At 42.0% G+C, this 12,838-nt stretch overlaps 1 protein-coding gene across 8 annotated transcripts in view; it reads right to left on the bottom strand.

Moving 5' to 3' along the window:
• The window catches only part of GBF1 (golgi brefeldin A resistant guanine nucleotide exchange factor 1), a 124,733-nt gene that overhangs the window by 24,632 nt on the left and 87,263 nt on the right, over positions 1 to 12,838 (bottom strand). For all 8 annotated transcript variants that reach the window (XM_005698364.3, XM_005698362.3, XM_005698363.3 and 5 more), the window contains exons 4-8: positions 7,626 to 7,757; positions 3,091 to 3,209; positions 2,445 to 2,553; positions 1,877 to 1,937; positions 666 to 720 (exon numbers count right to left, since the gene is read on the bottom strand). In XM_005698364.3, coding sequence (XP_005698421.2) covers positions 666 to 720; positions 1,877 to 1,937; positions 2,445 to 2,553; positions 3,091 to 3,209; positions 7,626 to 7,757 — 476 coding nt within the window. The remainder of the gene's footprint in view (positions 1 to 665; positions 721 to 1,876; positions 1,938 to 2,444; positions 2,554 to 3,090; positions 3,210 to 7,625; positions 7,758 to 12,838) is intronic.

Raw genomic sequence — 12,838 nt, forward strand, 5'->3', positions numbered from 1 at the left:
AAGCCAACAGGGCACAGGGCAGGATGGGGATGGATGGCAGGGGAAATGGGAAGGTCAGGTTCATGCACCAAATAGCCAAGGGTCAGCTTCAAGGGCAGAAGCTTGTAGGGCTGCAAGCAGAATCCTCATCAGAGGCCTGTGAAGTCCAGGGCTTCAGTTTAAGACAGAAAGAGGCCATTCTTCTGAACACCATTCTTCTAGCAGTTTGAGAACCTTCTGATCTGGAGTCAGACTTGATTTATCTTGTCAGAGGCTAGCCCAAGCATGAGCCCAGTCTATTCCAGCATCAGAGGATTTTAGGTATAGCCTCCCTAGGCCTCCTACCTGCTGACTGGGCCCTGAGTGGATGGCAGGACTGTCGCCTTTAGCAGCATACATTTTTGGCCCAGCTTGATGGGCCTCACCCAGATTCTATGAAGGACTGGCTCACCAGCTTACATGGTGAGTCAACAAAGACAGGCTAGAAAGGAAAGGCTGGGGAAGGAGAGGTACTTGGGAAAGAGGTACCTGGAAAATCTCTTGGTAAATGAGTGATAACTATTTCTAGATTCCAAGCAAACCTGTCTAGGCAAAAGCATACTTTTGCTAAGCAAGGGTATCCAGGAAAATCCCAACAGCACAGAAGCTGGGAGATTGAAGTCTGGGTGAGGGATAGCAGATCATACCTTTTTCATGTTGGTCCCCATATAGTTCTTGGGTTCTTCTTTAAACTGAGGTAACCTGTAAGATAAGAAAATCCCATGGACTTAATTAGGGATAACAACAAATATTCCCCTTCATGCCAGCCACAGCCCGAAGATGCTCTAGGTCAGAGTCTCTTAGAAAAAGCTAGAAAAAGAAACAGGCTAGTTTCACCCTTTTCAGAGCTTCATCGAAGGGGCACAGAAATTGAGAAACATGGAACACAGACATGTTCTAAAAAATAAGGTAGCTGTCATGAGGGAAAGGTGACTAAGTACCTCTGGAGTGCAGAGGCTCTTTTCATCTTTAAACTGATACTCTCCTGCTGTATTCCCCTGGCAGATATTGCTGAAAGGCATGATATGGGGAGAGGGCAGTCTATTAAAACCCCAGGAGACTGGGCATAGGGTCAAAGTGAAAGGCAAATGAAGTTTTGAAACCAGTAAATTTGAACCTGCGAAGTAGGAAACAATTAGCAGCAGGGTTCAGAGGCAAATCTAGTCTGTGGGTAATAAAGATTATTATTTACAGATTTGAGAGCAAAAACAAATCCCAGGTGGAAGTGTGTGTGCGCGTTTTAGTAGACTATTTAAAAAAACAATCTTAGTTCACAGTACACTGATTTCCCATATAACCCTTGCTCCCCTACATGCATAACCTCCTCCATCATCAATATCCTTTAGGGGAAGCTGTAAAGCGCTTGCCTCAGGGCTAAGTTGAGGGCCTTGATGAGGGTAACCAATGGTTTTGGATTGCAAGGATACGGGACTTTCAGTGTTCAAATGGGGACAGTCAGGCAAACCAGGATTGCTGGTTGCCCTAGCCCTGGTTCTTCCTCACAGAAACTGGACTGAGCTCTGGGAGCTCAGCAACCTGCTCCAGGCTCCCTTGAGTTTGGTTTCCTCTGGGTTTCCTTTCCCAGCTGCTACCTGCACAGAAACTGACACAAGTTTGGGAGGCAGAAGTTCTGTCAGCCTAGATCAAATAACTCTCTGCTTTCCTCTGAGGCCAAGCCATCTCCCTCCTCCTTCTCCCTTGCCTGGTAACCCTGGGCCCAGAGAATTACTCCCATCCACAATCTCAGTAGCCTCTGATGTGGCTGTGGGGTTGGCCAGGTCCCTGAAGTGGCTGTGTGGAAGCAGGCAGGCTCAAGAGGCCTGGGCAGCCGGGCTGAAGCAAACAGCAGCAGGTTTACCTTGTGAAGAGCAGCTGCACCATGTCTACGAGAGTGTGCTCTGCGGATTTTCTCAATAACTCTGCACAGGCAAAAACAAATAACACAGGTGTCATTACTTGCCGTGCTATTATCAGGAGGCTTCTCAGAGCAGACTCCCCTCCAAACCTTGTTTACTAAGGATTATACCAAACTTATTAAAACCAGCTCCAGCTCAGCCTGGCAGCCTTAACTTCACTGACCCACTAGATGGCACTACTGAGTCAGGAAAAAAAGGCACAAGGATATGTTCTCAGGGGTGGTAGGCCGGTGTCAATCCCAGAAACCTCGAGGGAAGGAGATCTGGTCCTGGGCTGAGTCAGTCTGCGATCTAGCCCAATTCCTGCCCTGGCACAAAGAGTTAAAGTCTCTTCTAGCCACACAACAAATTGTCAAGTACAGAGACTTCAAAATCCCTATGGCTCCACAAGGTAGGTGATGGAGAAGCCATGAGTTTTCTCTCTCTCTCGGGTTCAGAGACAGCATCTATATTCATACTCACAGATACTGCCCCTAGGAATGATGACAGGCCCAGTATTCAAGCACCTACCACTGAGCCTCATTTCAAAGCAGATCCGGAAGCAAGACTGCATAATCTCACACACAGATTCATTGGTTAGGTGGGCACCTACTGGGGTCAGCAACAGAGTCCGCAGTACCTACCAAGAAGAAAAAGGAGACACTATGATAAACAAGGCAGGCTGGGTAAAGAAGGGCGTACATGAGGGGAGAGAAAATGCCTCCTGTTTCTCTAGTCTCCTATGGAAGCACTCAGGAGTGAGAAAGAGGTTAGCAACAATACCGACCTTGCTTCGACTTGGTGCTGGTGGTCGAGTCTCAGGAGCTTATCTTAGGAGCTGTGTCTTTACGTTCTATGACCTCGACATAGTTCAGCACTCATTTCTGCCCTCGCCCACAAACCCAACAGATGGATGGCACAGATACAGTCTGCCAGAGGTACAAGTGTATTAAGGGTTCCGGTTATTTGATATCAATATCAAATTTAAAGCTTTTTAATTATTTTCCTTAGAAAAAGCTTTTACTTTGGATACGGAGCAGCTTGTTTGGAAACAAAGTAGCTCTCTAAGCCTCCGTGGAGTCAAAGCACAGCTTCACATTGCTGGCAGGCTCTGGTAAGTAGAGCCGGAGGCACCAGCTCCTGGCCATTAGCCTAATTGCTGTTCCCTTCCATTTACCTGAAGGATTTTCATCAGGACAACCTCATCGCTGGCAGGATCTGTGCCCACAAAACGGGCATGGGTGACAGCATCTGCCATGTTCTCCATGCCCTCTGCTGTGCCCTCATGGGTGGGATCTGCTCCAGCAAAGAAAAAAAAGAAAGGATATGAAGAGGAGAGACAGAAAGTCAAGACATCCTGTGTAGGGTCTATTTTGAGAGACTTTAGTTTTCTCCTCTTCAATTCTCTAACCCATGGCTCCTTGAATTACCTGAGAGTTTTTGCCTGTAACTGGCTGATATATGTTGTGCCTGTCTCAGCACAAACGCTACTGTGTAAAAGTGGTTCTCAATCACATATCAGAATCATCTGGAGAGCTTGTAAAAAATAAAAATTGCTGGCCCACACCCCAAATTTTTGATTTAGTAGGTCTAGCATGGGGCCTAAGAATCTGCAATTCTAACAAGAGTCCAGGTAAAGTTAATGCTGCTGGTCAGGGGACCACACTTGGGAATCACTGATGTAAAGCTACTCACTTGATAGAGGAAGGACCTGGAAGTTTGAGGTTTTGGCCCAGAGCAAGAGCCTGGGAGGGCCAGAGCTTTGAATGTCAAGGTTGAAGGCTTTCTCTTTTCATGTGTTCTCTTTCAACACATCTCTCTATCTGATTGCTTTTGGAATGCAATATTCTGGTGCAACTGAGGTAGGGAAGTAGAGGGAAAAAATGGACAGTCACTGCTGCCAATATGCAGATCTGGGTGCCCATTATAGCAAATCAGAGAGCACTTCCCGCTTTGGTTTCATGCTTAACAGTATGTCATGGACAAATATCCTTAAATAAAGATTAAGGAGTGACAGGGGACAAACTGAAGAGGGCTGGAGGCTAGCTAACTGAGAAGCAGGAGAGAGGAAGACCTTAAACTGTGAATATGAAGGGAGATGTCAGCTCTGACAACCAGCACTGGGGTAGAAGCTAACACAAATGTTGCCAAGGAGGAAACTGCTCCCATTCATGATTTAAATACCCATAAGGAGTAGACAAAGAAGTGACCTCCATCGAGGCTTACAAAGGTCCTCCAGAACAGCCTGGATTGTTCTTAGGGGGTACAAATAGGAAAAAAAAGTTGGGGATATGACAAAAACTTTGTGAGTGACAGAGAAAAATGCTCCAGAGGTGACATGGTGTAAGGTAAGAGAACCTCCTAGTTTTAAAGTGTAGGAATTAGAAGAAATTCTCCATTCTCTTTCCTTGTACCTGAAAATAATGGAGTTCCTAAATTTGAAGCTCTGGGGATGGCTGATAAACCAGAACATTTCTCTTGTAACAATGAGCCAGAACACTTTCATCAACTGTGATTGGTTTTCATTTTTCTCTTCTGTCCTGGTTAGTCTCTGATACCTAGTCAAAGACTCTTATTGTCCTATTTACTTCATGCCTCTACTCAGGATCATGAATGGCTACTTTAGAGGTCATGCAGAAGGAAGCCAATTTCATGATAATCTATAGTAGAGGAAGTGACCCAGCTCCTTCTATTACCCAACTCTCCATGTTTCTCTCAATCAATACAGAAAATCTTATACTCTCAAGGCAGTTGTCTGAGTCCTCTCTCACAGGCCTGCTGGACAGAGTCCACAGAAGGACCTTTCCTTGCTCAGAAAATCCAGGACCTTCTTGGTGCCGTGTGGGTGTTTCAGGGCTCCTAGTGAATGGCAGCCTTGCTCTCACCTCACAAACTTCTGAGGGTTTATTTCTTCCCTTCTTTCAGTAACCTCCCTAGTTAAAGTGGTTTAAGCTCTATTGATCTTTTTGTAGCTCTTATCCTCTGAGCTTGAATGAAGTAGCAAACTTAATTTTCTAAAAAGGCAAGTACAAGTGACAGGTCCTTAGAACCACAGGCAGGGCCTCACAAGCCAGGCAATCAGAGGCACAAATCCTGATCTGGCAGCTGTGTGGGGCCAAATAAAAGGCTGGTCTTTGGAGTAGGATCTAAAATAATCCTAGAAGCCTTCATCACAGGATTGAGAGATGGAGGGCAATTCCTTCAAGAAGGGCAGCCTAAACAAAAGATTGCTTCACTTAACAGACCTTATCTTCCACAGGACCTCTTCTTTAGAATCTCCTCCTTTCCTGGCCACCCTGGAGAAGACTTCAGGGAAATTTGCCAATCTCATCTCCTTTGCCTTCTGGCTTTCATACACTCCTTCCTGTTCCTTTTCTCATGCCACTGCAATCACCACCTCCAGCATTCTCTTTTCCCACCACAGGAAACTCCAGTGACCAGCTGGCCTGAGGTCTCCAATGACCAGCTTGTCTGCCAAGCCAAGAGAGGCCAGACAGTAACACTGACAAAAGAGCAGAGAGAGAGAAAAGGCACAGAGGACAGCTACTGGAGGCCATGAAGAGAGATGACCTGCAGGTGGTGCTCAGGGCAAGGCTCTAAGCAGCTGGGCCTGATTTCTGCTTAGGACAAGTATGAAGCTAGGACCAGGGTGCCTGGAGAAGCTGATGCCCCTATTCAGAACCTAGCTGGCACCAGCATATTTGCTCCCAATCCTGAATGTTTCAACTAAACAAATCCAATTTTCTAGAAAAGATAAAGAGTTTTCTTGCCTTGAACTGAAGGGCATTTTCCTTTCTTGCTAGCTACCTGAGCTGCCACTTTTCCTGTCTCCCCACTTAGAAATAAGGACAGCTGCCCGTGTTCTATGTTGCTCACGATTGCACATGGGCAGACAACAGGAGAAAAAGAATTCAGGATTTTGAGTGACAAAATCAACTAAAAAGAAAATTTTAAAATACACCATAAATAAATTCAGAGACAAACAACAGACTAGATAAAACATCTGGGCTAGACTGAGAGAAATCTGTAACACTATGATAGATAATGGGTTAATATTCTCACTATACAAGGAACTTCTACAAACTGATAAGAAAACCAAAGACAACTCAATAAAGGAGAAGACATTCAAATTTCAAGTACAGGAATCTGTCATACAAAAGGAAATTTTATAACAAAGCTATGTGAACAAGGAAGCTTATTTCAGCATTATTGATAATGGCTCAAAATAAGAAACAATGTGAGCTTCCCTGGTGGGCTAGTGGTTAAGAATCGCCTGTCAATACAGGGGAAATGAATTTGATCCCTGGTCTGGGAAGATTTCACATGCCCCTGAGCAACTAAGCCCGTGTGCCTCAACTACTGAGCCAGGGTGCCCATGTGTCTAGAGCCTCTGCTCCCCAACAAGAGAAGCCATCACAATGAGAAGCCGGTGCACCACAATGGAGAGTAGCCTGGGCTCACCATAACTAGAGAAAGCCCACGTGCAGCAAGGAAGACCCAGAACAGCCAAAAATAAATAAATCTTTTCTAAAAAAAAAAAAAAAACAACAACAACAAAAAACAGAAACAACCTAAATATTAAATATTCTCCAATAAGAGAATGATTGAGTGAACTGTGTTATATCTATACTATAGAAATTATACAGCTACCAAAAGAATAAAAATCTTACCAGGGACTGAGGGGCAGGGGAAATGGTGTATTATTGCTTAATGGTTAGAATTTCTTGTCTGGTATGATGAAAAAGTTTGAGAAACAGACGGTGGGGATGGCTGTACAACACTGTGAATATAGTTAACGCCACTGAATTATATACTTTAAAATGGCAAATTTTATATTATGTATATTTTATTACAATAAAAAAAGAACATACAAACTCCCAGTTGTAAGATTATTAAGTTCTGGGGATGTAGTGTACAGCATGATGACTGTAGTTAACAATGCTGTGTTGTATGTTTGAAAGCTGCTGAGACAACAGATCTTAAAAGTTCTCATCACACAAAAAATCTGTTACTATGTGAAGTAATGGACTTAACTAAGTATGGTAATCATTTTGCAACATATGCATATATCAAATTATTATACTGTACATCTTAAACTAATACAATGTTATATGACAATTATATCAATAAAATTGGAGGGAAAATAATAAATCAGATAGATAATTATATTATGTACACTGTTTTAATACTATTAAATGAAAAAAAATTTAGCACACAATTCTATTTTTATTTCTTTTTAAAAAGAAGTAGGATTTTATATATATTTATATACATGTATGGAAAGGTATAGAAAGATTCAAACCTTCCTATTAACATCATTTACCTAAAGAAGGATGAGGAACATTGAGAGAGACCATTAACTTTTCTTTTAGTCAACTCTTTACTATTTATCTTCTTAAAATAATCATACATGATACTGGAAAAACAAAGATAAACTAAAATCAAACCTCCAAGGGCATCATATCCTTTGTGCCTCCAAAGCACAAAGAAATCAGAAGCACCAAGGAAACCTCCTCTCACTCCCCACTCTGTACAACCTCAATCAATTAGTGTCATGAGTAACCAAAAAACAATCCTATTTCTTTTCTACAAGGAAACAGATAGCTGGGGAAAACTTTCCAGCAACACCAGCTCATTGCCTAAAGCCTGACCACCCTGGAATTGGCAAAGAAATGAAAGGGTGTGGTCACTCAAAAAAGCCCGGGTGCTTACCTATGAGCGCATAGGACAGGAACTTGTTGACAGAGGTGAGTGCAAGTCCAGTTATAGGGCCAGTGGTATCTTCAGAGCGAATTACTTCCAGAAATGGACGAAGGAATACATTGGGCTCAATTTCTGAGAGCTCTGTAAGAAAAGAAATGAGCATGAGGAGGTGCCATCTTACAAGAAACTAAATGTAGGAAAAGGCCATTTTGTCTGTGCTGTGAGGCAAAGTTCTAAGTTGCTGGGACCATCGTCCTCCTTCTGGATTATCTTGAATCAAACTCCAGACACTATGTTGTTTTGTCTGTAAAATTTTTAGTTTGTAGCTCTAAAAAATTAAAAAGCTTAAAAAAAAACCCCACAGTATCATTACCATGTTTAAAAATTAACAATAAGTTAATGGTTAAGATGGTAAATTTTATGTTTTTAATATACATATGCACACACACACACATATTTCAAACCACAGTTTAAAAATTAACAGTAATCCTTTAATATCATCAATACAGCTGGGTCAATTTTCCATGTCCATTTCACCACCCTCCCCAGGGATACACAGGTAAACCTCATCTTGAGTACAGCCAACAGGCCAAAGAGATCTCAGGATGAGCTGCTGTCTTCAGGTCTTTTGTAGTTATAATCAAGGTCACTTCTCTCAGAGATAAAGAATGCAGCACATCCCAGGAAGCTGAGGGGGAAACTTGTGGTTTATAGTCCCTTGCTGAAAAATAATTTTAAAAAGAACAAAAGGCTGTGTTGGAGGCAGTTTATAATCTATGGCCAACCTGGACAGCATATTAAAAAGCAGGACATTACTTTACCGACAAAGGTCTGTCTAGACAAAGCTATGGTTTTTCCAGTAGTCATATACAGATGTTAGAGTTGGACCATAAAGAAAGCTGAGCACCAAAAAATTGATGCTTTTGAACTGTGGTGTTGGAGAAGACTCTTGAGAGTCCCTTAGAATGCAAGGAGATCAAACCAGTCAATCTTAAAGGAAATCAGTCTTGAATATTCATTGGAAGGAGCAATGCTGAGGCTGAAACTCCAATACTTTGGCCACCTGATACGAAGAATTGACTCACTGGAAAAGACCCTGATGCTGGGAAAGATTGAAGGCAGGAGGGGAAGGGGACAATAGAGAATGAGATGGTTGGATGGCATCACCAATTTGATGGTTATGAGTTTGAGCAAGCTCCGGGAGTTGGTAATGGACAAGGAAGCCTGGCGTGCTGCAGTCCATGGGGTCACAAAGAGTCAGACACCACTGAGCTACTGAACTGGACCAAAAGGTCCTAATCACGCTCCAGCCTTCTTTCAGTCTACAGTAAGTAGAGGGCTAACTACCTTGAGATGATGAGGCAATTCATGATCTTTATTTTACAGATGAAAAAAATAAGGCTCAGACAAGACATGACTGACCCCAAATCACACAGCTAGTAAGAAGCAGAGCTGGAATTTAAACCCATACATGTGGTTCTAAAACCTGCAAAAACATTACATCTATTCTACTTAATTATCAGTACAAACTCCTGAATTTAGGTTTCATTCCAGGTCTAAGAAGCTCGTCTATACTGGACTTGCTCAGTACCCTACTATGCCTGGGGTTTAATTTTTGTTTTTCTACAGTGCTATCATACGTCAGACTCTAGCTTCCTTAAAGGATTCCTAAACAGACTAGAAAGACTTAGCGACTGAATGAGGGCTGCCCCACCTTTAGAGACAAAAGGAAGCTGGTTTCCTAAGCACCTTCATTTTCATGCAAATACAAGGAGCTTCCCACTCAATTTCTACCACGCCCCTCTCAGGGTAAATATTCCCTGGCCCGGCTGCTCCTCAGATTAATGCTTTAATTAATTGGCAGATTGGGTAGCATTTTCCAAGCTTGTCTGTATAGTGATCACATCAGCTGTATAAAACCTGCTTCTCATCCCCCGTTACCCCCACCAAGAGACGTACAATCTGCACAAAAAGCCTAGAGAAAGACCTTTATGTGTGTGTGTGTGTGTGTGTGTGTAAGATGGTAAAGCGTTCAGATGTAAGGAATAGAAATATTTGGGAAAACTGAAACATATAAAATACCTTTAAAAAGCAGACTGAGAAAATAAAAGTCATCTAGTTCTGCTGCTTTAGGAACACAACTCTATTACAAACAATTTGGTTTGTTGTTTAAAAAAAATAGTCAAGTTGGGAATATTTGAAATATGAAACTGTTAAATGGAAAAAAATCCTTTGAGATGTAGGATAGGGAACAGATTTTTCTGAGCATTCACTCAGTTGCTATACCTATATTTGCTTTGTAGTCAAAGACGTGGGCAATTTTATAACCAGCATTTGACACTTTCAGGGCGAAGTACATTCTGTTTCTTTTTGTTTGTTTTTAAATTTTTTTAATTCGTTAAAACTGACTCTTTGAGTACTATAAATTTTAACACACACATAGGGTGTGGGCTCCCAAAGCCAAATGACTTAATGTACCAAAGAGTAGTTTCTCTACTGTTCTCAGTAGGCTTGAAATTGATGGAAGTGTGATCTGTCTCTGCAGGGCTGCTTCAACTGAAGGTTTTGAAAGAACAAGTTCCAGTAACAAATTTTTTTCTAATATTGGTTAGAAGAGCCCAGGGAGAGAAGAAATAGGCTCCCCATGCCAGTCTAGCCTTTCCACAGAGGAAAGGGCTTTTCTGAATTCAGGTCCGTGTTCATAGGTTGCCATTCCCTTAAACCTGATCTCAGTGACTTCAGACCTCAGTCTTAGAAGGCAGGGCCTGATATTCCGCTGCATCACGTGGGTGCCATTCTTGGTGTGAACTAGGCTGAGATTTGTATGTTAAGACTCTTTTGGTACTTAAAAAAATTTTTAATTTTAATTATCGTATAGTAAAATTGACTTTTTTAGTACACGTATCTATGAGTTTTAACATACACATAGATCCCTGTAAGCACTGTGTCAGTTGGAATACAGAACAGTCTCATCACCCCAGAAAACTCCCTGTTATTCCTGTGTGATCACAGCCCCCCCCACCCCAACTCCCGTGAACCACTGATCTAGTCTCTTACCACAGGTTTACCAAAGAGTTCATATAAATGGAATCCTACAGTATGTAACCTTTTCAGGCTGATTTGTCTAAACTGCTGCCTAAATCAATAGCCTGTTCCCTTTTTACTGCCAAGTAGTATTCCATTGCATGTTTCTACCACAATTTGCTTATCCATTCACTAGGTGAACGACACTGGGCTTTTCCATTTTGGGACAAGTACGCATAGAGCCGCTGTAAACATTTGGGTACGGGTTTTTGTGTAAAGAACATGGTTTTCATCTCTCTGGGATAAATATCCAGGAGTAGGATTTCTGGGTGAAAGAATAAGTGTATGTTTGGTTTTATAAGAAACTGCCAAACTGTTTTTCCAGAGTCCTATACCATTTTGCATTCCCACTAGCAATGAGGATTCTGATTTCTCCACAGCCTCTCTAGTGCTTGGTACTTTCAGTACTTTTATTAAGTCATTCTAGTACATAAGGTGTGGTATCTCAATGTGGGTTAAATTTGCCTTTCCCTAATGGCCAGTGACATCAAACACCATTTGGTGATCTGTCTGTCCAAGTCATTTGCCCATTTTTTGATGGAGTTGTTTTCTTACTGTTGAGTTTAGAGACTTAAACAAGTGCCTACTCTGGATTCAAACTCAGACTTAAATTGAAGAAAGTAGGGAAAACCACTAGACCATTCAGGTATGACCTAAATCAAATCCCTTATGATTATACAGTGGAAGTGAAAAATAGATTTAAGGGACTAGACCTGATAGACAGAGTGCCTGATGAACTACGGACGGAAGTTCGTGACATTGTACAGGAGACAGGGAACAAGATCATCCCCAAGAAAAAGAAATTCAAAAAAGCAAAAATGGCTGTGTGAGGAGGCCTTACAAATGGCTGTGAAAAGAAGAGAAGCAAAAAGCAAAAGAGAAAAGAAAAGATATACCCATTTGAATGCAGAGTTCCAAACAATAGCAAGGAGAGATAAGAAAGCCTTCCTCAATGATCAGTGCAAAGAAATAGAGGAAAACAATGGAATGGGAAAGACTAGAGATCTCTCAAGAAAATTAGAGATACCAAGGAACATTTCATGCAAAGATGGGCTCAATAAAGGGACAGAAATGGTATGGACCTAACAGAAGTAAATGGCCTTCGAAAGCATCACTACGAACAAATCTAGAGGAAGTGATGGAATCCCAGTTGAGCTGTTTCAAATCCTGAAAGATAATGCTGTGAAAGTGCTTCACTGAATATGCCAGCAAATTTGGAAAACTCTGCAGTGGCCACAGGACTGGAAAAGGTCAGTTTTCATTCCAATCCCAAAGAAGGGCAATGCCAAAGAATGCTCAAACTACCACACAGCTGCACTCATCTCACACGCTAGTAAAGTAATGCTCAAAATTCTCCAAGCCAGGCTTCAGCAATGCGTGAACCATGAACTTCCAGATGTTCAAGCTGTTTTTAGAAAAGGCAGAGGAATCAGGGATCGAATTGCCAACATCCGCTGGATCATCGAAAAAGCAAGAGAGTTCCAGAAAAACATCTATTTCTGCTTTATTGACTATGCCAAAGCCTTTGACTGTGTGGATCACAATAAACTGTGGAAAATTCTGAAAGAGATGGGAATACCAGACCACCTGACCTGCCTCTTGAGAAATCTGTATGCAGGTCAGGAAGCAACAGTTAGAACTGGACATGGAACAACAGACTGGTTCCAAATAGGAAAAGGAGTGTGTCGAGGCTGTATATTGTCACCCTGCTTATTTAACTTATATGCAGAGTACATCATGAGAAACGCTGGGCTGGAAGAAGCACAAGCTGGAATCAAGATTGCCGGGGGAAATATCAATAACCTCAGACGTGCAGATGACACCACCCTTATGGCAGAAAGTGAAGAACTAAAGAGCGTCTTCATGAAAGTAAAAGAGGAGAGTCAAAAAGTTGGCTTAAAGCTCAACATTTAGAAAACTAAGATCATGGCATTCAGTCCCATCAATTCATGGCAAACTGATGGGTAAACAGTGGCTGATTTTATTTTTGGGGGTTCCAAAATCACTGCAGATGGTGATTACAGCCATGATGCTTACTTCTAGGAAGGAAAGTTATGACTAACCTAGACAGCATATTAAAAAGCAGAGACATTACTTTGTCAACAAAGGTCCATCTAGGGAAGGCTATGGTTCTTCCA

This window comes from Capra hircus, chromosome 26 (genome assembly GCF_001704415.2).
Source record: "Capra hircus breed San Clemente chromosome 26, ASM170441v1, whole genome shotgun sequence".
Lineage (NCBI taxonomy): Eukaryota > Metazoa > Chordata > Mammalia > Artiodactyla > Bovidae > Capra > Capra hircus.